Here is a 24,320-nt window from a genome sequence, read left to right on the forward strand (position 1 = left end):
TAGATCTTAAGAGTCTGCAGGAAATGTAGTGTGACAGAGCACAGCACAGTTGTCACTGAGAAGTGTGCCACCTCTGAACCCCGGCACGTGGATCAGCCACTTGAGACTTGTGATCTGGCTTCACAGGTTCGTGGTTCAGGGATGACAGCGATGGACATCATGTCTGAACTCTACGTGGTGAACGGAGGAGTTGGAAATTCATTTGTTTTCAACCTATTATCTCTTTCATGTAATGTTTTCCAGAAAAGAGAGCCCCCAGCCAATTGGTGCCGGGGTTCTCCTGGACTTGGCTCTTTTAACCTCATGGTGGACGATCTTGAAAGGAGGGGACAGCTCTGGGTGGTGATGCACTTACAGCCCCAAACAACAGCCTATCCTGCTACCCACCCACTCTCAAACAGCACGTACTCAGACTTTCAGGACATGAGAGTCAAGGGGTGGGAGGTATCACTATTTCTAGTAGTTACAGGTTTTTCAGAAATATTACGACTTCAATATCAGACTTCGAATCTTGCCAGAACCTCAAAAAAAAAAAAAAAAAAAAAAAAAAAAAAAAAAAAACCCTTCAAGTTTTGTGTTATAAAACTCTTAAAATAAAAAAGACCATCATCACTTGACATTTTTCTTTGCATTTTCCTGTAAATGAAAACATTTGTTAAAAAGTTCATCTATGAAAAGTTCTTATGTTTCTAAAAAAAAAAAATCTTCTGTACATGTGTTCCCATAATGGAGTTGAAATTAATGGGAAATTAAAATAGCCAATGCAAGACAAAGGAAGGCAAATACTGTACACTTGCTGGGAACCTCTCCCACCGTGAGATTCACTGCTTTCCCAGTTCTGGTCATAGAAGCCATTGCAATCTGGAAGTGGTTAAAGAAGCTATGAAAGGCGCAACGTGTTTGGCCGAGGGGCCACAGGCGCATCAGGAGCGGTAGTCAACAAGCATGACTCAGCACTAAAATGTTGGACCAATCACATGAGCTTCTAGTACCTTCCCTCCCCACACGCTCCTTTACCTGGAGTATCTACAATCCTACATGGATGTTTTAAAAACTTGCTGTCTCACATTAAAAAATAAGTGCATCAAGTGTCTTTGTACATTCAAGTCACTTCCTAAGGCAAAATGTCTCCCATATGGACTCCCAACTGCTTTGGTATTTGCTTCAGTTAATTGGGGTGGACGTGGCTGTTTCTGCATGCAGGTTGACTTGGTGTGGACTAAGTGGGTGGACAGATGCTGGGAGCATGCCTTAGATCAACCTACTCAGTGTCTGAAAAGTCAGAGAGTTCTGAATGGGGCTCAAGCCAGTCGCATGTCCAGTCTACACTTGCTACATTATGCCGCGTGCAGCCTTTATAGTAAAGGCGTTTAATTAAGGCGTGAAAAAAAAAATCTCATGCCCTCATAACAGGCTTCGCTCTTTTAGGAGATTAAGACTCTTTCAGATGACTCTGATGAAAATGGAAAACTCCACCAGTGTAGACCACACAACAAGCTGCTGTCAGAGAAAATGCAGACCTAGTTGCTGGTGTCTTCTGAATACCCCATCCTGCCCACTCTTTCTCCCTGGGCATCACTTCAGAACTCTCCACCATTACATCTCCCAATGGCGTTCTTTTCCTTTCCCATTCTTTCTCTCTCGTTCTCTCTCTCCTGCATCCTCTTTGTCCCTCGCTCCCCGCTCTCTCCCTCCCCTCCCATTGCCTCTCTTTCTCTCTCTCTCTCTTTCTCTCTCTAAGACAAATGCCAATACCTAGCAGAAGTCAGTTGGGTGCGCGAGTGCATGGCTTCCAAATGTTCAGCAGAGATGAACAGGGGTAGGTAATTTTGCAGTAACTTGAATTCTAGTGTGGGAACGTGGTTACTTCCCTTAGCGATCAGCAAAAATTGAGAAATATTAGTGACTTGCATCACCATGACACAGTATAGCATTTGGCAGGTAATTGTTCAGTGACTTAATTAGATGAATGGACATTTTAGAAAAGGTAGTTTCAAATTCAAGAATTTCTGGAAACAAAGTTCAAATCCTGTGGTGTGGCTGGCCGCGGTTTCTACAGTTCTATCTTGCATGCAGGGAATGACTCATCTTGCATGACCACCGTACTGCTGCTTGCTAAAACCATGATGTTGAGGTCTTGCTGCTTCTCATGGGTCTCCTGGTACCATTCCCTCATCACCTCTGAGTCGTGTGTTGGGATCAGAGTCACCTACAGAGGGAGAGAAAAGGAGATATTGAGACATTTAACCGGCATAGATGGATGCTGGAAGTAAAAACAGAACAATGTATCAGTTGGATCACTAGAAGAAGGAGACAAAAGAAAAACATTGTTTTCTCAAAAAAATGCAAATGAAGTTTACAACTGATATTTTCCAGGAACCATAACCAAGCTGTAAAAAACAAAAAGGTTTTTTTTTTTTTTTCCATTGAGGGGAGGGGTTGGAAACTAGAATCTAAATCAGCTAATCAGCTAGGGACTTGTCAGTTCATTCATCTAAATTATATTGTTGACTTTTCAATACTGGAGTATTAAGAAGTGTTTGGATTAGGTACCACTTCTCATATTTAGACTATATTCCATATTTAACACAAAAAGTTTTAGTTATTGCAGCCCAGAACCTCAGAAGCCCACTACTGGGCCTGAAAACTGTGTTATACAGGAGTGGGGTGCTGACTGGTACTTCTCATGTGAATACTATGGAAATATTATAAATTAATCTTATTTAAGATGCGAACATGGGTTACTCGGTAATTACATGCAAAAAAAAAAAAAAAAAAAAAAAAAAACCCTCCACAAATCAGATAACCAGTGATCACAGTCCAATAGAGAGACACAGAGACTGGATGGTTCATGGCCAGACCTGAGGGTCTGGAGTTGAATAAACAATGCCACCACTCTGGAATTCCACCTGGAGACCTGATCCCCATGTCCCTAGCCCAATGGCCATGTTCCCAGTTCTAGTCTACTGGGGAAACACAAATGAATGAGTAGAAACAATTCATTAGCAGCAATTCCACAGACACAGGCCAACTTTGATTCACACGTACAACACTCAGCATGCTGGAGGAACAGAAATCTGTTTCAGGTCATTTTACAGATGCGTGAACTCTGACTTCAGTAAGGTAGTTCTCCACTGCCACCAGAGGGAACCTATCAAGAATTTTACTTTGGGATAGGCATGGCAGCATACGCCTTTAATCCCAGCACTAGAGAGACAAAGTCAGTCGGATCTCGGTGGGTTCAAGGCCAGCCTGGTTTACAAATAGAGTTCCAGGACAGCTGGAACTGCTACACAGAGAAACCCTATCTCGAAAGAAAACTAAACAAAGATTCCACTTTGGCCTGTCTTCTGTATGTTGGACTGTGTGCAGCATGTTTCACATGCAACACTCGGGAGGCACCATGCGTGGATCTGCAATCACACAGATTCCCTTTAAACATGGTTCTGTCTCTGCCTCTAGGCCTAGCTCAGATGCAGCTCGGTGGATTTGTCCCCTTACCTGCATGTTGCTTCCCCACTGAGCCTTCCCTTCCAACAAGGCATCCAGGACAGCCCGGCTGGGCTCCTCAGCAGCAGGGTCATTCCCACTCACCACGTAGTAAGATGACCTCACTCTCTTGAAAAATTCCACATCAACATTCTTACTATTGCTGTGGTTGGGAATGTAGCACAGATCCAAATACACAGGAAGGCCTGGAGGCACGGGGGATGACTTGGCCGTCTTAGTGGCTCCTGGTCCTTTGGAAACAAAGACAAAGCAAGTGTCATAGCAGTGTGAAGACACCGATACACCCACTTGTCCCCAGCTGGGTCCTCTGGGACATGGAAAGGCGGGTAATGTTACTGTTGTACAGGTCATCAAACACTGGGAATCTGAGAAAATAAACCACCGTTGTTTATCACCTCAATAAGAAAAATTGAGGAAGAGTTGGCTTCCCTTCGCAGACAACTCATTAGGAAGGAAAACATTCTCAGGGCGTTTCAAAAGAAGGAATGCAATAGTAAGCCTCTCCACCCAAGGATCTATTGATGTCCATTTTAAATTGGAAAGCACTATATGATGGTGGCTTAAACCATGGGTCCTGATGACATATGGATTAAACAACTAAACATGGAAGGATCAAGAATAATTTTTTTCTACAGTAAGAGATTTCTGGTCACCAATGACCAAAAATTAATTGAAAATCAGATGTGTAATGAATGCACGAGGTCTCTGGCAGTGCTTGCCAGCATGGCTCACACAACTTATTTACTTGTAGCCTTGGACGAAAGCATGCCCACTGTGGGATGTGCTTGCCGTCATACTGTGTGATGGCAAAGGACAGTGTACAAAACACACTGCTCTTGGAGAAGCATAATAGTTTAATTATAGAAAGACAGACTTTGCATAGTTTTGTATCATCACCTCAACGTGCAAGTATCAAATGAGTGTATTTTAGATTGATTTGTGCTAGAATGCTTAGATTTAAAAATATAACACAGCTATTTGAATTAATGGCCTAAGCTTCAGGGAAAAAAAATTGTTCAACAAGTTTTGGGTTGGAGCTGGGAAATAATTTCCAAAAATTTCTGAAATGGCCCTAAACATAGTTCTGCCATTCTCTACTACATATTTATGTGAGGGAATACTCTCAGGGTTGATGATGAGAAAATAACAAATATTGGTCAAGTCGGAAAGATGATGATCATCCTCTCCTTTGCACAGTATCAAGTACTCAGCTAGAATTTAATACTTCATCGAAAAAAGGGAAAAGTGCCCTCACTTGACCAGTAAACAGATTTTCATTTTTAATAAATACTATATATTATATATTACTATATATACATACATATTTATATATATATTAAAGAATTGGCTTAAAATAAACTTCTAAATGAGTTTGTATCAATAAATGCTTGATTTGCATACCTATTTATATGCCTGGACACCTAGGGTTATATAAAAATTTATTTTATATACAAAGGAAAAAGAAAAAGGAAGAAGTTTAAGAAGCCCTAATTAATAAACATTTTAAAAATCCACAGGAAGCATTTGTATTTGGCAAACTATAGTTTAATAATCATTTTTAGGGTCTCTGAAAAGTAATTTTACCCACAGTTCACCGGGATTCCCTAACAGTTGATCCAGGAAGTAGTTCAGACCTCAACCCCATCTGATTCATAGTGTCCTTAGCGCCTCCAACTTATCCCGTAAATGGATGAGCTAGCCCACTCTCCTTAGAAAATGGAAATGTCTCTCCCTAGACAGGGTTGCACACCAACCTTTGGCAAAGGAAGGATCTGTCTGGGGAAACACCTGGCAGCCAAAATTCCCAGCCTAAATCAGAGAGAGCTGGGAAAAGCCAAGATTTGATGGTCCCCCAAGTGTCTGGGCGCTGCTGTTTGGTTTAGTATTCTGGACACACTAGTGGAAGGAAGGAGCAGCCTGGATCGGCCACCCGCAGTCTGCCACATAGTCAGAACCGTCTCAGATACTTAGTGACATGACACTCATCTTGCAGAGTCTGACCTAACTGTCACAGGGCCTGGACATGCCCCATGATTCAAATGGTAATGGATTTGAGGACACCGATGCAAAGCCATTCAAAACAGCTAGATTCTAAATGCCAATCTATTCTTGTGCGTGCATACGTGCTTGCGTATGTGTGTGTGGTAGAGACGGAGAGACTGAGATGAAAACCCTCAAAATACCCATTTGAGGACTCCCTAAGGAATTTTGACTTATAAGCCAGCTGTGGTGGCACACGCCTATAATCACAGAACTTGGGAAGTGGCAAGAGACGGGTCAGATGTTTGTAGTCACCCTCTACTGCATAACAAGCAGCATGTCTACACTTCTCCCTTGAACATAAAAATCTTTATCACTAACAAGTGAGTGTTTTGCACAGATGTACCAATCATCAAAGCTATCAAATGTTTACCCGGGTTTGTTTTCAAAGTCAATTTATGATTCATTTTGCCTCTCTTAGAAATCTGAGTGTGAATGGGTTCAGGGGCACATGCATGCCAGAATACATGTGGGGATCAGAGGGGACAGCTTTCCACATTGGCATCCAGAGACTGAACTCAGGTCATTAAGTTTGGGCCATCTCAACAGCACTCTTTAAACGTTAAAAAAAAAAAAAAAAAAAAAAAAAAAAATTAGTTGTATGAGCTAGTATTTTGACAAATTTTTTTCTACTAGGTCCTATTTAGATGAATTCCATGCTTTCTCCTGGGTTTAATCTGATTGTGAAAAAATTCAGTTTGTTTTCCGTGTGAATTGTAGAAAGGCCAAGCCTGACCAAATCTGATGTCCACATAAAATAAAAACCTGAGGCTGTAACTAACATGTCCTAAAGGCACTGGATTTGAAAGCCCCAGAAGTTGGTCTCTGGGGCTTTCCCTCATAGGTCAAGGAAATGCTTAAATAAAGTTTTTGCTTTACACATTTGGATAAATGCATATTATATTGTGATCAAAGACCTCGGGGCAATTATGTGACACAGCAAAATGTTATTACTATAAATGACTAAAGCAACAGGATGAAATCGTGTTGCCCAGGAGCCATTCCATCAAAACGCTACTCATACTGGTCCTGGTGGCGCACTCCTGTGATCCCAGAACAGGAGGTTGAGGCAGAGGTATCACCAGACCAAAAACCAGCCTGCAGTATAAGGCTAGAACCTGTCTCACAAAATGGGAGCCTCAAATCACTGCTAAGAAATGGAGGATGTGTGTATCGGTGGCAAACTGGGAGCTCTCAGCTCCTGTTGAGTTAAATTCCAGTCTGGAAAAGCAGTGTGTTAGAGCGACCATGAGTAAGAAGGGAGAAGGGACAGCCTTTAATGTGTCCTTCTCTTTGTACTAGACTCTAGTGGTCAACAGGAATTTCACTGTTCATGAGCAGGTAAGAATACACGGCAGATGCTTAAATGGGCACAGACTGCCCAAATGATAGCTTTAACAACAAGTATAAATTTTTATAATTTTACATTTCAAATTTTTCAGGAGAAATAAATATTGTGCCTAGAATGAAAATTCCAAGTTTGCTAGAGAAACCCTGGTTTGCTATATAGGCCTTTGGGAGCTCCTGGCCTATCACCTCAATGTGATTTTTAGGGCAAATATGCCTGAAGTCTCCCTGAACAGCCTGAGACATATTCTTACTTCTGAAGGTTTGCAACAGGCCTGCAGGTACATCCAGAACGACACTAACCCAGCAATCCCACTTAGTGGATTCCAGCAGCATTGGGCCTTATACTCCGTTATCTCTAACCCTGGGCCAAGAGGAGTACCTTTAGGCAGAAGAGGAAGGCAGAGGGAAGGTAAAACATCAGTCCCTGCTCCCTAGTCTTCCCAGCAAAAACCCTAACAGTGGTTTCAAGCTTCAAGCGCAAATGCTCTGTAAAGGGACACCTACCTGCTGTTGCGGATTTCGCTGACTTGGACGCAGAAGCATTTGCAGCATTCTTAGTCTCCTTGTCTTTCTCTTCCCCTCGTGTGGCTTTGACCTCGGGAGTGGTGGTGATCTTAGTAGCCTTTTCCACAGATTCTTTCTTCTTGGGAGAAGCCACTCTGGACACCTTGTCAGAGGATTCCTTCAAGGCTCCTGGTTTAGGAGACGCTGCCAAGGGCTTAGACTTCCCATCGGCCTTCTTCACAGGAGAAGAGGACTTGGTCTTCGTGCCTGGTTTCTTGGTCTTGGTCTTCTCTTTCAGGTCCTTCTTCAGAGCTTTGCCTAGATTCTGCTCAATGGCCAAGGCCTCCGGGTCCACCATGGACACATCAGGGTGGCGAGGAGAAGGACTTCGGTCTTGCATGGGGGCGGGAGGTGGATCCATGTGCTTGTATGTGACAGTTTTGTCAGTGGGGATGGTCTCTGACTCATCTTCAGAGTCGATGTTGGCATCAGCTGTAATGGATGGGCACTCTTCCGTCTCCGGGGGGACATCAGAGTCAGTCTGGGATGGGGCTGACTCACTGACTGAGGTGGGAGGAGTCTCGTCGCATTGCCGTCCCTGTTGCTTTCCTCCTGAAGGGGGCGGGGCTCCCCCGGACTGGGTGAGGGGCTTCTCAGAATCTTCAGTGGACTCTTCGCTGGCAAACCACTCGAGAGGATTTGGATTAATGAAGGAAGGCGAGAGCTCCGTCTTGGGATGTTTGTATTCACAGGAGGACACAAGACATAAATCAACATCCTGGCGCGCCTCTGAGGGGGACTTCTTTTCCGTAGTGTAGCATCGTTCTGAGGTCTCATAGGAGTATGTGGATGCCTGCGGGGTCTTGGTGATCTTCTCCATGGTCTCATAACAGTATGTGGCGGCATCTGGACTCCGTGTTGTTTTTGTAGATGTCTCGTAGGAATAGCTCTCGGACTCAGGGAAGCTGCTAATTTTCTCCGTGGTTTCATAGGAGTAGCTACAGTCTGCAAGTGTGTGGCCACCATCCTCAGAGTCATCATAGCCATTGCTAATGTCATCCAGGAGCCTTCTGGATACCTCAGTCTTTTCATAGGTGTGGCCACTCACTGCGGGGGTGCGCGTTGTCTTCTTGCTGATCTCATACGAATACCCTCCTTCTTCGGGGGTCCTTGTGGTTTCCTCAGTAATGTCACAGGCGTAGCCATCTTCTTGGGACTTGGTGGTCTTCTCAATGGTCTCATAGGAGTATCCACTGTCACAGGGGGATTTTATGGTTCTCTCCGTCTTCTCATAGTAGTAGCCACCCATGTCAGGGGTCCGGGAGGTTTTCCCATATGATTCATAGTCATAATCTTCTTCATCTGGGGACCCAGTGGTCTTCTCAGGCTTTTGATAGGCATAGTTAAAGTCGCCGGGTGTCTTTCCTCCACTCTCCTTCTCCACACTAGATGTGGTCAAGTCTCTGTTCAAGGCCAGATGATGCTGCATGGTATCAAACAACATGGAGGCACGGAAGCCATGGGGCTCTGCAGATGCGGCATCCATCGGTGGGGGAGAGGTCTGTCGACCTGCTGCATTCTCTGTGGTTGCAGAGGTAGAATCTGAAAAGCCAGGCGAATATAAAGGCGAGGACTCTCGTGGGGTGAGTGGAGAAATATCGGACTTTGGAGAGAGCTTCTCTCCATCCAGACTTTGCACTTTCTCGGAGGTGAGTGAGGCATATAAGGACATATCTCTGGGAGGAACAACATCAGATAGAGTGTCTTCCTGGAGAGGAGAGGCTATCTGAGAAGGGGTGTGAGCAGAAGAGGTGGATGGGGAAGCCTCCACCTGAGACACAGAGATGAGCTCAGACAGATCATTATCTTGGGTGTAGGATGGTTCCTCCATTGGTGGAATCTTATGTGACAAACTGGAATCCTGGATATCAGAAGGACTATAGTCCACTTCAGTTGGCCCATTTTCGGTGATGTGAAGCATACTTGCACCCATCGTAGGGTGATCAGGAGACTGTCGACTAAAGTCCATAGCAAGGGAGTGCTCAGGGGATTCCTGGCCAAATTCAATAGACATCGAAGACTGTTCAGATCGGTGGTCTTGAACTGGTGTCCTGGACTTGGCCGTCTTAGGGGAGAAGTCTGGAGGAGAGATGGACATTGGTCTTGGGCACTCTTCTTTAGATGGAGACATTTCTGTTTCCTGGAAAGTTGTAGGTGTCTGCACAACAGATACTGAAAGGGAGTCGTCTACCTCTGTGGAGTGCGGGGAGCCCACTTCAGCATGCAGAGAAGGAGACACATCATCTGTGGTTGGTTCTGGAAACGAGCTTGTGGCCACAGAGGCAGTGGAGACTGAGGCCACGCCCTCCATGTGAGAATAAGTGTCTTCTGCCACACCCTCATCCACAGGAGTGGCTGATTTGTCTGAGACAGTGCCTTCTGAAATGGACATCTTGGTGTCTTCTTTGAAGGAGCCAAACTGACTGACATCTATTTGTGTTGGCGATACATCTCCTCCCAATTTTCTTTCATCCAAAGCCAGAGCTGACTGAGAGCTCATGATTTCAACATCATTGATTTTCTTTTCCGGAACAAAGTCTTCCTTTATTGGTATGAAGCCTGTGCCTTCCCCTTCCTGTTCATCTTGGTAAAGGCCAGTGGAAGTCACCTCAGATACTGGGCTTTCTTTGCCTGGGAAGCCTTGCTTTCCATTCTTTCCTTCAAAGGGGCTCTCGGTACCTCTGCCAAGAGTCTTGCCGTCAGCACTGAGAAAGTCTTCATAGGCAGACTCAGATCCGATAAGAGGAGGGCTGCGTAGAGGAGACAGAACTTTCTCAATGGGAGACTCTGAGTCAGGCACAGGCTCATCCATGGGGCTAATGGAAGCTCTCTCGTTCTCATCTTTGGCGTCCTCGCTGAGTTCAAAACTCACTGGAACTGCCTGTGGTTGTTCAGTAGCTTCTGTAGGTAGGTGACTGGCCTTCTCATCAGTGGGAGATTGGTAGTAAGGTGTGTGGCCAGCACTGCCAGTCACAGACTGAGATGGTGACGCTACTTCCAGGGTCTTCTCCTCAGGACTGGCACAATGTTCTTCAACTATTGCTTGGGTCACTCCAGGAGACACTGATGTCACTTCTGCCTCTGCAGAGACTTTAATCTCATTGGGTGTCAGAGAGAAATTCACGCTACGTTCACCCAGGGGAGTCTTCTCTATGGGTGATGGTGGGGAAGGACTCAGGGATGGACTCTTGGTTGGGCTAAGTCTCTCATCTGGAACATCTTTGATGTCCAATACAGCACTGGCTCTCACTTCTTTCTCTTCTGAGCAGTAAGCATCACGCAGAGCAGACTTACTGAATTTGTCTTCTTCCATGGAGGAAGGTGGGGATATGGTGGAAGCAGAAGCATTGTAGTCCTTGCCATCCGTGGCATCTGTTTTTGACCCTTCCGACAAGCCATTGAATGATGCAACAACGGGTTTGGAGTATTCCTGAGAATACAGTGAAGACTCATATTTGGTAATGTTTACGAACTCCTGAGATGGGGACTCCGTTTCCTCATTGTTGGTCTCATCACTCATCACATCACGAGGAGTAGACATGTCATCCATGGGAGTAGGCTCACTAGAGATCTCAATGGTAGACTGAGTATATCCAGAGGTAGCAGTGAATTCCTCGGGCTGGTCTTCTCGATTCTCCTCATCAGACGCGGTGGCCTCACTCTCGGAGCCTCCAGGTAGAGTCTCATCGTGAATTGAAGATGCAGGTTCTCGGCCAGGAGACTGGGCTCCGGGTTGCTTGGTTGGTGTGCTAAGGAACCCATACTGCTCCTCGGCAACACCGGCCTCCGCAGCCTTGTCAACCACAGCCATCACATAATCTTCAGCCTCAAGTTTTCCAGGCTCATAATCCTCCTCTCTGGCATCCTCTGCTTTGTCTTCCTCTTCACCCTCCTCCTCAGATGGTTCGGCTTCCTCTTTCTCAAGTGCCTCATCCATGTCTTCTTCTGCCCGGTCATCACCGCTGGCCACTGACTCCCTCTTCTCCTTGATGTGCACATCCGCCTCAGCCTTTGCCCTTTCATCATCTTCTGTGGGGCTGTGCTTAGAGGCGCTCCCACTCACATTGTCTTCCCCATCCTCTTCGGGCTCCTCAGCCTCTTCAGTTTCTGCCTTCTCTTCGTAGTCTCCAGTCTCTGAGGATTCTTCAAAACCAGCTCCCTCGTCTTCAAATTTCTCAATGTCGTCCACTCCCTGCTTCTCGGCTGGCTCCAGCTCCTCAGGGGTCTGTTCACATTCCCCTTCCCCTTCAGTGGTAGTGATCCCCTCGTCAGGTGACTCAGCAGAACCTTTGATGCCGTCTGTCTCTTTCTGGATGACGTAGGCTTCCACGGGCTCAGTTTCCTTCAGTTTCTCTTCATCGTCGATGAGTTCCAGCTGAGGCTTGATGTCCTTTGCCACGTCAATCTCCTCAGCCTTTAGCTCCTCAAAGTCCTTGGTTAGGTCCTCAGGGGATGACATAAGGGACCTCTCAGCTTCAAGTTCTTTGGCAGGACCAGTGGCCGCTATGTCAGCTGCCACCGCAGCAGCTGTGGTGGCCGCAACGCCAACAGCTGTGGCGGCCGCCTCTGCTGTCTTGCCGTCCTTCTTAATGACTTTAACTTTGCCCTTGTCCTTGAGCTTGCCAGCAGCAGCGGACTCCTTCTTGGAGGGCTCTTCTTTCTTTGCTACTTTTGGTTTTAGTGCAGCTGGTTTTTTTGTTTCTGACAGAGGAGTGGATTTCTTTATGTCTTTGGAGATCTTCTTAATTTCCTTTTTGGGTTCCTTCTCTTCCTTTTTAACTTCTTTCTTTTCCTCCTTCTTCACTTCCTTCTTGGCCTCCTTCAGGGGTGTCTCCCTCTTCACCTCTTTCTTCAGCTCTTTCCTCTCCTCTTTCTTGATTTCTTTTTTGACCTCCTTTTTCGCTTCTTCCTTTTTTGGCTTCTCGTCCTTCTTGAGTGGTGTTTTGTCTTCCTTTTTAGCCACTTCTTTCTTGGGCTTCTCCTCTTTCTTTTCTTCGGGTTTTGCCTTTATTTCTTTCTTCACCACTTTCTCTTTGGTGACTTTGGGTTTGCTCTCGGTGGCTTGCTTCTCGGCCACCTCGGCTTTCACAGGGGACTGCTCCTCTTTGCTGGACACCTCCTTTTCCGTCACTGAAGGTTTGGCTTCTGTCTTTACTGGCTTGTCTTTTTTCACTGTTACTTTCTCTTTGCTTTCAGCTTTGGGTGTCTTTTCCACCTGGCTAGGCTTTGTGACTTCAGGGGCTTCTTCTTTGGATTCTTTCCTCACCGTTTTACTGGGGAGTGGTTTTGTAGCTGGCTTCAGGCTTTCCCGGCTGTCAGCCCTCTGTTTCAATTTGACTTGTTTCACTGTGGGGGTGGGCACCTGGCCAGTGAGATCTTTTTGGGTGGCCAGCGGCTGCTTTAGGAAGTCTAGATGCTTGAGTTTTTCCAGTCCTTCCAGGATGTTGTATTGGGTGCTGTTTCCGGGAAACAGAACTCGGATGATTTTCTCTGCGGGGTTGGCTGGATGCCACACAATCAATGATGAGACTGAAGTTAAGTAGGAAATTGGGATATCTACTTCTTGACCATTGGGCAGGGTTAGTTCAGCCTTGTCTTTGTTGGTACCAGTCCACTGCTGCATGAAATATTGCATTTCTTTGCTGCTCTTGACCGGGTTAAGCACGTACATCTCAAGCTTGCCCACTCCCATTTTTTGGAACAGGATGACAGGCTCAATGGTATTGCCTACACTTCTAAATAGAGGCTCTGGTTTCATCGACAGTTTGTTCAGGTACTGGAGGGTGAAGCATGCTTCTTCGATGCTCCTCTTCATCTTGATGTTGGGCTCTGGATTTTTCAGGCTTTCAGGGACATTGAGAAACACCACCCCCAGGTCAGGGGAGATGAGGTTTTTCATCCAGTCACTGTTGCTGGTGGAACCCTGGGACCGTTCCTCTTCCAGCTCTGCCATCTTCCGCTGCAGCATGCTATTGATACCTGGCAGATTGTCGTCCCCAATGTGGGTAAGCAGGATGGAGTCCACCCGATCCAAGTGCCGAATGAGCTTCCAGAAGCAAGATTTTCTTTCCGATCCTCCGTTAATAAGCATATTGAATCCGTTCACTGCAAACAGGGCAGAATCACCCCGGCCCCCTGGGAAAATGTAACAGCAGGGCTTGGAGAGCTTGAGAAAGCCACCCGAGGTCGGCGGTTCTAGGATGTCAAAGGGAGAAGGGACTTCCACAGACTCCGAGAGATACTCCGTAAACTCAGAAAGTCCCTCCATTTCTGGCAAGATAGAAGCTGAGTTGAGCTTAATGTTGATGAAGTCTTGGAGATTGTGTCTGTCAAGGTTAGAGTTCTTCCAGTCTCCCTCCTCGGGGCAGAAGAGAGTGAGGCTGGCTTTGTTGGCGGGATGGGTGGTGCTCAGGAGCTCCCCAATCTGGGTTTGTGAAAAAGAAAGGAAGGAAGAAAAGGGTTAAGTGATGTCATCGTTGACCCAGCACTCCATCTATTGTTAGTTACTTTAGCATCACTGACTTCACATAGGGCTAATAGCAAATTCTGGTCACAGTTCTGGTTAAAATACTGATAAACTTTCATTTTGGAAGGTGGACAGCCTCTGTTCTGAGTCCTTGTATGTACCCTTTGCCATCTCCTTACCTCTGCCTTGAATCCTCTCCATGTGTGTCCTTTCCCCAGAACCCTGCTTGGGTTCCAAAGCCTGGGACCATAAGAGTGGTTGGTGCTTACACTGCAATAGTTATAAAGTAATCTAAATACTGCCTCTGGGTGTTTGGCATGCAAAGATGCTCAGCAACAAATACTAGGATATCACGGGAGAAAGTGGTATCCGTCATTTCACCATGGCTTAGCAACCTTTACCTTAGCTTAAAGCCAGACAAAATGCCAGTATGGAGAGAGGCTAGGTGTGAAGCCCCACTGCCAGCTAAGGGGCTACTGCGATTGGTAGCTGCTAGAAAAGGGGTTGCCAATTTTCTTTAAGGGTGTGGTAGGCCACACATCCAAGAATATATGGGCAGCACAAGTTGGAGAAAATGGGTTTTAGAAAGATGAAAGAGGACACAATGTTAATTGGTAGGGAAAAGGGTCAGATCTGGGGGGAGTTATGAGGAAGCAAATATAATCAAAGTACATTGTACAAAATTCTCAAGGAACTAATAAAAAATAAAACCTAGGTTTTCTTAACCCACTGGACTTGACAAAAAGAACATGAATGATGCATTTGAGGAATTTAGATATTTCTTGGTATCTCCTTTCAGAATTCAATAGGCACAAAAGAAAAAAGTTTGGTAGCTAAATTCTATGTTTTGCTCTAGGAGACAGGAAGTTATTGATTGCCCACTACTACAACAAATTACTAGGCTCTGGCACCCACACTGTCTAAGTGCCTGGCCCAGCAAATCCTCTCCAAATGCAAATGCTCCTATTGAAGCCATGATGACAAAATGGTCTGGCAATCGTACAAACCAGTGGCCACATTCATCCCTCCACTTAAGTTTAACTCCAAGGTGGAAAAAAAAAAGAAAAAGCAAAAATAAATAAATAGAGAATTCCAAGGTGAGACTCCCATGATCCCAATGGATTCGAAGCAAGCTGGCTGTCAGTGAGTAAGATCTCATTTGGCTTAAACAGTTTTCAACATGCCATTCATTACTTCCCAAGGAATGGAATACAGAAAACTGAATCAGGACCAAAACACGTCTGGTTTTGGAAACAGTTTTCTTTTTCAATATCTAGGTCATATATTTCTTGGTTTTGGCTCAGCAAATGCAAATAATGCCATAAGCTCCAAACTTCTGTTTCAGCAAATCTTACATTTCAGTTCAGAGGTTCAAGTGACAAGGGCTCTAAGTCCAGATGCAAATGATTCAGGGCCAAAACAAATGGCCATCCTTGGGCCATGGGCTCTGAACCCTTGCCCTTGGTTTCTGGTCTCAAAGATTTCCAGAATACTATCACTCCTAAGCTATGAGTGTGAGGGTATGTATGCAGAAGCAATGTATGGAAGCCGAACTTTCCTATATTAGTTTGCAGGAGAACAGCCATCTTTGTTTTGTTAGGCTATCAATCCTGAGCATAACAGTTGATGTCACAAAATACCAGCATAACAATGCTTTGCTATTTTCCTTTGACTTAACTTAATCCTGTTCCATAAAACAGTTAAGAGTCAACTCCTGTTTGGGGAACTAAGAACACTAACACAGCAAATGGCAAATATCCATGGGGGTAAAGGGCATCACTGATCAAATCATTCCTTATAAATGTCAGTCATCCTTGGGAGAACTTTGGTCAGATTATTTGGTGGCCAAAGCAAACATGAATAAGGTTTTATTTTTATTGCCTTCTTCATTCATTCATTATGTATATATGTGTCGTGGTGTATGTGTGTGGCGGTCAGAGGGTAATTTGCTGGAGTGAGTTTTCTCCTTATAACATGTAGACCCTAGGAAGAAGGGGGGGGGGGGGATCTGGCATGGTAGTGCCTTTGCCCACACAACCATCTCATTGGTCCTTTAAATTTTTTTCTTACTCCATTTTATTTATCTTAAAATGTGTGTTTTTTGCTCAATAATTGGCATAGACCCTTGTCACCATAATTTTATCACAATAAGAATTCTCTTATTTCCAACTTTCACACAGAGTATGTGAGAACTATTCATATTTACATAGTAGGGGGCAAATCAAGAATAATCTAAACTGCTAAGACTTTCACAATGGAAATTTAAAAAGAAGTTGAGTTCATTTTAATCTTTGAGATCCAGTCTAGCTGAGCTGAGACAAGCTGAAGGTATAGTTTACCTGTGTGTGCCAGAGGTTATTCACTTATTAACTTGTGTCAATGATGTTAATGTTTTTAATGCATTTATTTTGTTGTTATATGTATGAGTGTTTTGCCTACACATATATATGGGCACTGCATGCTAGCCTGGTACTTCTAAAGGGCAGGAAAGGGTAAGAACTACCATGTGGGTGCTGGGAACAGAACCTGAGTCCTCTGGAAGAACAGCCAGTTCTCTTAACTGCCGAGCCATCTGTTGAGCCCCAGTTTGTAACTTTTTAATATGAAATATACAAGTCACCTCATTCAAGGAGAAAGTAAAAGGACTTGAGGGATATTATCCTACTTTCCAGCTCTTTACCTGTCCCCAGAGAGTTCCTATGAAAAGCAGAAAATGGCTCAAAAACAGATAAGGTTGCTGAGAATTCTGAGGAAGTCAGAGAGCATGAAAGACAGCCAACAGCCATCACTGGGTAGAAAACGATGATTAAATGAGATCAGGAAAGCAAGTCAGAGAACAAAAATTTAATCATCCTGGAAAAACATCAGCACACTACATCCGATGAGATCAGAACGTAAAGACAAGGGTTGGAGAGAGCCAGTCAAGGAAACAGGAGGGATAGGGCAGGAGACAGGAGGATGTCATAGCATCCTTGGGGCTACCCAGCAGAACTAAAGCCCCCATGTCTTCCCATAGTCTAGCTCCAAAGCTCTGTGGCAAGTATCATGATGAGGATGGGATTCAAGGGTAACAGATGACTGAAGATACCCAGTCCATGGCGATGCTCCATCCACACTCACTCAGTGAATGGTGGGATCAGTAAGAAGGATATAGGAATGCTGGCGGTATGAAGGGAATGATGACTAGTTCTTTGAAACTTGGGCTGCTAACCACAAACCATGTTAATAGTAACAACAACCCTATGGCATACCCTTAAACAATGAAAGTTTCTAGTTAGCAAAAACATTTTCTCTCCTTTCGTGTTTTAGTTGTCTTTGTTTCCTCATTGTATAAGCAGACTCAGTACACTAGGTTATATATTGCACTTAATTTGGTCAATTCGCCACATGATGTCTTCTTGCAGCTGTGACAAGTGCCTGCTGATGCTTATCAAACACAGTTCCCCTGCTTCTTAAAAAGATGGATGACAGACATGAGTAGGAGAAACACTGCTTGGAGTAAACTCATCTCTTTTGTTAATTACCTTTCCTGACAAATTCAGGCACACTTAAAGACAAAGAAGATAAAAGGAATATATGGCTTTATTGGTGACAGTAACAAAACAAGATTTATATTTCTAAACCATGGATTTCATTGTATTTCCTTTTTTGATTAAGTGACGTGCTGAAGAGGAAATACTGTAGACAGTGTATCTCTGGGCTTTGGCCAGACATTTAACAGGGTCTTGGGACAGTGTGATAGCAGAATTAGGTGGGTTTATAGGCAGCTACATAAGTAGTGCTCCTTAGTGTCAGCCTGGAGGGAGGTCTGTGATAGGCTGCATCAAGCTTCACTTCTGTCCTGTTGAGCATTGACTAGGATTAAAATGGAGCAGGGTGCTTGTCAAATCTGTGCATGGCTTCAAAATAAGAGGTGTAATGGAATGTGAGATGGCAGAACTAAGGTGTTTAAGACAGCTTTGGACTTCACATAATGCCAAGGCAACTGCAAACAGCTGGGCATTCTAAAGAGATAGATGTAAGTTTCAACAAGCCAGCAGGGTGAAGGATTGGAAGATGTGGCTTAACGACTATATCCCTGGAAAACCTCAGGAGATTTTAGCTGACAATCAAATGGATTTACATGAGCCAAAGAAGCTTAAACTTCAAGGTCCCTCACTAGCCTGGTCCTCTATTGAAGTAATGTACTTTAAAAGTGTATTAATAATGGGTTTCCTGTACTTAGTGGGAATCTCCATATCATGTTAAGTTGCAGAATGCCTCAAGGCCTGTATTTCTTCTCTGTTGACATTTAATTATGCTTGGAGAAAGCTGAAAGCCTTTAGACTTATTTATTAACCGGACTGGAAACTGTATAAATTACTGACTCTGGATACATGAATTCTGGAATATGGTGTCTAGGTTAGGTCATGATATCCAACAGTTGTATGAATGTATGTATGTATGTATGATCTCTCTCTCTCTCTCTCTGTGTGTGTGTGTGTGTGTGTGTGTGTGTGTGTGTGTTGATGCTGGTTGTCAAACCCAAGGTCTTGAGAATGCTAGGCAAGCACTCTACCATTGAGCTACATCCTCTACCCAAATTGTGACGTTTTAGAGAAGCCTGACTAAACAAACAAAACTCCTGAGACAAGTCTCTCTTGCTAGATCCTTCCCTTTGACTTTAGCCTCTAGAGTTCTTCATGCTTCTCTCTCTAGAGTGCATCTATCTTCTGGGCTTTAAATGCAAATATCACACAAAAGGATGACAAATGAATATCACTAAACAAGTCAATGATTCTTAGCTCTGGGCTCAAATATCCACCTGTCTGATAACTCCAAGCTGTGTCAAAGAATGACAAGTGCTGAAAGCTTGAATTCTCCCCATACCTACTAAGACAGGGAACACACAGGGCTATTTGCAACTTATGGAAAACCTAGAGTAAAACCAACCATGATTAATCTAGGGGATGAGTGGAAAGTGTAGGTAGACACAGGGTCAAGGTCCATCTTTGAAGATATAATGAAACAAACAAACAAAAAAAAAAGTCTTTCCTGTGGGAAGGTTGAAAACGATTCTGGGAAATGCTTTCCCATGCTGGTTATGTTTCTTTTTCAGTTGACTAGTATGTTTCAAGGGTTGGAGAAATGCAGCAAGAGTGAACAGCAAATGACCTCACTGAGCCATTCTGCAAGCCTTCTTCCAAGGCAACAGTAAGTGATCATAGCTCCAAACACGAATAGCCATTGATCTAGACTGGTAAGTTTTTAAAGTTTTTATTAACTCTCCTGCACGCCTGTCCGTCTGTGTAGCGCGTGTATGCGGTGCCCTAGATGGTGAGAAGAAAGTGTTGGTCCCCTGACACCTGAGTCACAGAATGTTGTCTGCCACCATGTGGGTGCTGGGAATTGAACCTGGGTCCTCTGGAAGAGCAGCCATTGCTCTTAACCACTGCCATCTCTCCAGTCGCTAGTCTAGTAATTTTTAAGCCATTTTAGCTGTGGCATCCTTGCTTTCATGTCTAGGTAAAAGAAACACAGGCTGAGTTCCATTGGCTTGGCAAGAGGGCAGGCATGAATCCCACACTCCAGCCATCACCCTAATACTAATGATCTAGTCTATTAGAGAAAAATTGTCCATCTGTTTTGTGCACAGAGCATGACTTCCACCAGAGAAGGTAGGGTAGGAGAGAAGAATATGGACGCTCATGACCTCAGTGACGGCTGCTCAGGTGTTAGCATCCACCTTTATTACTACAAACCCTGGAGAAGCTGTCCCTTCTATAGAACTTGAATTCTTTAGATAAGGTTTTCCTTTTCTTTAGAATTAATGGTAAAATTAGGTACATGCACAGCCCATTGCAGAAAGCCTCCATTTCCACAACTTTTAGAAGGGATTTAAGTAGCAACTTCATAAAACTATTCCCTACGTTAAAAGGGGGGATTACTTGGGGCCCAGATCGGTGGCATGTGATGCCTCCTTATATAAGATCTTGGCCGTGATAAAAATGCTTTCCTTTCATATTTCCCTTGTTTGGTTTTCATGACAAAAAAACAAACCCATGATGTGGGCAGAAAGCGAACACTAGGAAGGCACTGCAGAACTGAATAGGAATGCAGGAACGCGTCCATGAGCGTGTAAATGAACCAAGGCCTCCGGGCTGAGATGAGCTTACCGGCAGAGCCCAACATAACACCAGGCCTCTACAGCCCACTCCGCTCCCTGGGACAAGATGCTGACATCTGAAATGCCAGACAAAGGCCTGAGTGCCCTTCGTAGTGCATGATCTACCAACAGGATCTTGAAAAAGAGCTGGCATTGCAGTGACTATTCACCAATTTCGGGGCAGTCTAAATGGGATATCACGGCTCTTTCTCTCGGCATTTCAGGGCAATTGAGCAATGTGGGTGCAATACATCAGCCCCAGAGGAAGAGAGAACACAGCTCTGGAGAAGGACACAGGCAAAGCTTCCTCCTTAAGGTGGGAAGACAGGCCAGCTGTGATGAGCCCCGAGGACTCCCAGGCCCAAGGACTCCGAGCCCCGAGGGCTCCTAGCAAGGAGCCACTTGCCAGCCAGGTTTCTCACTGTGCTGAGCGGGTGTGATGTGCCTGCAGGTACAGACGACCTCACACTCTCTGAGAGAGTGCCACACTATGTAAAATTGTTCCTTTGCATGATTCTGTGCTGCCTAACCCTCTGGTGTGGGGAGAGGGAAAACTGCCTTGTTATCTCGTCAGCGTTTTACTAAAGAATGAATCTGGGCAGCTTGCTGAGAGGATGAGCACACAGAGACTTCTCCCTGAAGTGAGGGGCTGAGGAAGCTTGAATGCAGGAAGACCGGACAAGAGCCCTTCCCAGCACGTGAGAGACGCCAAGGCTGCCATCTCAGGGAGACAGAGCTAATGGCTATGGTAACTCCTCTCTACCCCACCCCACCCCACCCCACCCCAAGCTTTTCCCAGTGCTTCACTCTAAACATAGGGGCCAGTCATTAGAGATAAGAGAAATTAGAAATAATCAGGTCAGGAAAAGTGGCAGAAATCCTATCAGAGATCAAGGCAGGGACATCCTGCTGAAGTCCAAGAGATCTATAGAGAAAGAAGTCTCTCAGAATACAGGAAAGCTGGGTTTCTTGTGGAGTGTTGTCCTTTCTACTGCCTCCAGCATTTCTGCCCACCTGTAAACACTGCCCGCCTAGCACACCAGCAATGGCTCCCACTGCCCGCCTACGTCTCCGACACACCAGCAACTATCTGCAGCAACTATCGGCCGACTGGAACTGTGGTCAAGCCCAGGCCCAAGTCATTTGGCGTCATAGTTTTGTTTATTCCAAAGGGGCCCGCCCCTCCTGGGTTCCCTCACGCATCCGGACACCCTGTGCGGGACCTACCTCTTGATCGGTGAAAATCTCTATGAAGTTCTGGAAGGAGAAAGAGCCTGACTGGAGAATGAGCTCTCCAGTGTTCTCAAAGCACTGTCCTGTGAGCACCAGCAGTTTGTGGCGGGCCGCGTCAGTGATCATCAAACGCACCTGAAACACAGCGAGGGTCACAGAGCTGAGGAGAGGCTGGGAGACGGAGCCTGAAGCTTTTTACCAACCAAACACGTTCATTCCAAGAGTCTAACTTCTTCAGTAGAGGGTGGGGGCAGGGATGCTGGACAGAGCTCTGGCTGTAGGAGTTATGCATAAAATTAATCGTGGCTATTAGTGCGCCTGTGAATACGATTTTAGAGCTTTCCATCAACCAAAGACAGAAATGGTTGCTGACTTTGTCCCCTGAGGCCCCTCCTCTTTGCAAAGCAGTTTTCATAGCTGGCAAGCATTTGTTCCATAGCTGTTGGAAAGGGTGTGCTAGCAGCCTGCAGCCTGTGAGGCCAGGGGAGACTTGTGGATATGTCAGTCCAGGTCCCCGCCCCCATCCCCCCAGCTACCCTCAGAAAAGAGGTGTTTCCAAGTAGCGCCTCAAAGTTACACATTCCTACCCAGGATTCCGTCCTTCTAAGCCACAGAACAAGCACACCATGCTAAATGCAGACTCCAGAGCTAGCCGCAAGGTGCTTGACACTGAACACAAAGGCGACCCCTGAAAGGCAAGCTAGGAAACCGCATTGAGAATTGTCTGTGCTAAAGAGCTCTCAGGGAACTTTCAGTGACAGGGAAGCCAGCTGCCCCCCCCCCCCCGCCACCTCCCGCCACCCCCCTTCCCCACCCCACCCCCACCCTCCACCCCCCCGCCCGGGAGAAACACCACACCCAACGCCAATGTTCTCAAGCGAGGTTGTGAATATTTACCACACACTATGCGGGCCACATCATGTTCTGCACTGGGGAGAATTCAAAACTAAACAGGCCATGACTCCCCCGCCCCCCCACACACACACTAAAGAACCCCACAGGCCACTCCTGGAAAAGCATGCATGCCTAAATAGTTGTTTCAGACTCTGAAACACAGACTAGCTGGATTTAAAAAAAAAAAAAAAAGCTTTCCTTTTTATTTATTTATTTATTTTTCCACAGCTATTCTAGGCAGTCTGTATAGTAATCCTCCAGCTTTTTTGGTGACGGAAATTGCTATCCCAATGCTTTTTAAGACTCCACGCCTTAAGGGATGGTCAGAGCTTTTGAAGGCAGAAGTCAACACTGGCCCGGTTATGATAGCCCCAAAGTAAAAGCCACCTATGTGCTAGCAATTAAGATTGAGCATATGCAAATGTATGCAAAAGGGTACCACACACTCATCCAAAGGAGTGCAGCACTGACACAAGCTACAGCGCAATCGAACCTTAAGCTAAGTAACTTAAGCTGAACAGAGGAAAAAAAAAAAAACAGGTCACATGTTTGCATGATGCCATATACATGAAATGTCTGAAATAGAAAATTCTGGAGAGAAATAATAGGGGTTCCCAGAAGCCAAGGAGTAGTGGAGTGACTGCTAGTAGGTTTAGGACGTTTTGAGGGAGTGATGGGCATGTTTTGGAGGTAGGTGGTGATCATATCTGTTCAATTTTGTAAACTTTCTTTTAAAAAAAAATCACAAAATTACCTACTTTCAGTGGATGAATCTATGGTTTATGAATCATATCCCAATTTGAAAAACCATATAGTCAAGAGTTGCAAAGGCATGGGCAGAAGATACCACAGCAATGATGCTGCCGGGGCCTCTGGCTACTTTAATGTATAAGAAGCAGCTATGTCTCTAAGGAGGTGGGAAAGAAACTCTGTCAATGCTCGGCCAGGGGGATGAAATTCTTATGTCAAGAAGGGTCCTGAAATGCCCAGTTACTCTCTAGAGCAATAATTTCACATGATGCTAACGATACAGTAGCAAAGGCCACCATGTATACTTTAGCCACCATGCATCAAAATGGGGGGGGGGCGGTATGGCGTTATGATCTCCATTGCTGCTGTGCAGCAAAGCAGCAAGATAACTTGAGAGAGGCCAGACCTTGGGTGAAGAAGCCAGGCGATCTGGCCTGGGCTGGACACTAAGTTTCTGATGCTTGTGCTGGCTTGTCTTCCAACTGTGGCTGAGGGCTGGCCTGGAGAGCTCTGAACAGGGATGCTACTAGGATGCTAGCCTTCTCTGAGTCCCATCCCTGGGGGCTTGCAAGTCCTCTGCTGCATTCCTATTCCCCATCCTGGCAACAACACAGCCGATGCATGCCCCCAATTCTACACCCCTCCACAAGTACTCTTCCAGCTGGCACTGCCCACTGTGTTCTGAAGGGAAGAGGCTTTCTGAGGTGATACTAGATGCAGAGAGCCGGCCTGTGGGTATCAAGGGAGACTGGATCCTGGGACTTCTCCTGCTTGCATCCATCTCCAACTACCACCTACCTAGCCCCTCTGATCAGCCAAGCCTCCCTTCTGTGGGGCTCTAAGGAAGACCGCACAGAACTGAATACTCACCTCGGTGCTGACCGCTTCATCCGAAGGGTTGATCAGGACTACTGTTTCCAAAATGTCACTTCGGTGATGAAGGATCTTTTGTCCTGAAGGCACAAAACACACACAAAGAAGAAACCTTTAGCTTTTCCAGACGAAAGCTGCTCGCCTGCCCCTGGGACGGCAGAGGAATTTCCAACTCTGAAGTGGCCCTGGAAACTGGGAAACGCAGTGGGTGCTACTGAGCAGGAGGGTGTACACACAGCAGGCTGAGCTGTGTTGGTGTAGCCTGAGGCCCCCAGGTTCTCACACTTGGTCTTTCATGGTCAATGGCGGGGCAGCCTCCTGACCCAATGGCGGGGTTTTCATCTGAGACCAGGGAGGGATGCCAGTGAAACTCAACGGGGCTCTTGACATTTCCTTTCTCATGGTAATCAGGGATGTTTCTCCCTAACGGCCTTTCTTCTGGTGAGAACTGCGCGGAGATTAATTAGGAGCCTCATTGTGAAGTGAATGACGGCC

At 45.5% G+C, this 24,320-nt stretch overlaps 1 protein-coding gene across 1 annotated transcript in view; it reads right to left on the reverse strand.

Moving 5' to 3' along the window:
• Positions 1 to 1,737: 1,737 nt before the first annotated feature.
• The window catches only part of Map1b (microtubule associated protein 1B), a 90,928-nt gene continuing 68,345 nt past the window's right edge, over positions 1,738 to 24,320 (reverse strand). Inside the window, exons 3-7 of the mRNA XM_051182833.1 lie at positions 23,823 to 23,905; positions 21,303 to 21,443; positions 7,405 to 13,888; positions 3,502 to 3,740; positions 1,738 to 2,209 (exon numbers count right to left, since the gene is read on the reverse strand). Coding sequence (XP_051038790.1) covers positions 2,054 to 2,209; positions 3,502 to 3,740; positions 7,405 to 13,888; positions 21,303 to 21,443; positions 23,823 to 23,905 — 7,103 coding nt within the window. The 3' untranslated portion in view covers positions 1,738 to 2,053. The remainder of the gene's footprint in view (positions 2,210 to 3,501; positions 3,741 to 7,404; positions 13,889 to 21,302; positions 21,444 to 23,822; positions 23,906 to 24,320) is intronic.

Source organism: Phodopus roborovskii, unplaced genomic scaffold (genome assembly GCF_943737965.1).
Source record: "Phodopus roborovskii unplaced genomic scaffold, PHOROB, whole genome shotgun sequence".
NCBI lineage: Eukaryota > Metazoa > Chordata > Mammalia > Rodentia > Cricetidae > Phodopus > Phodopus roborovskii.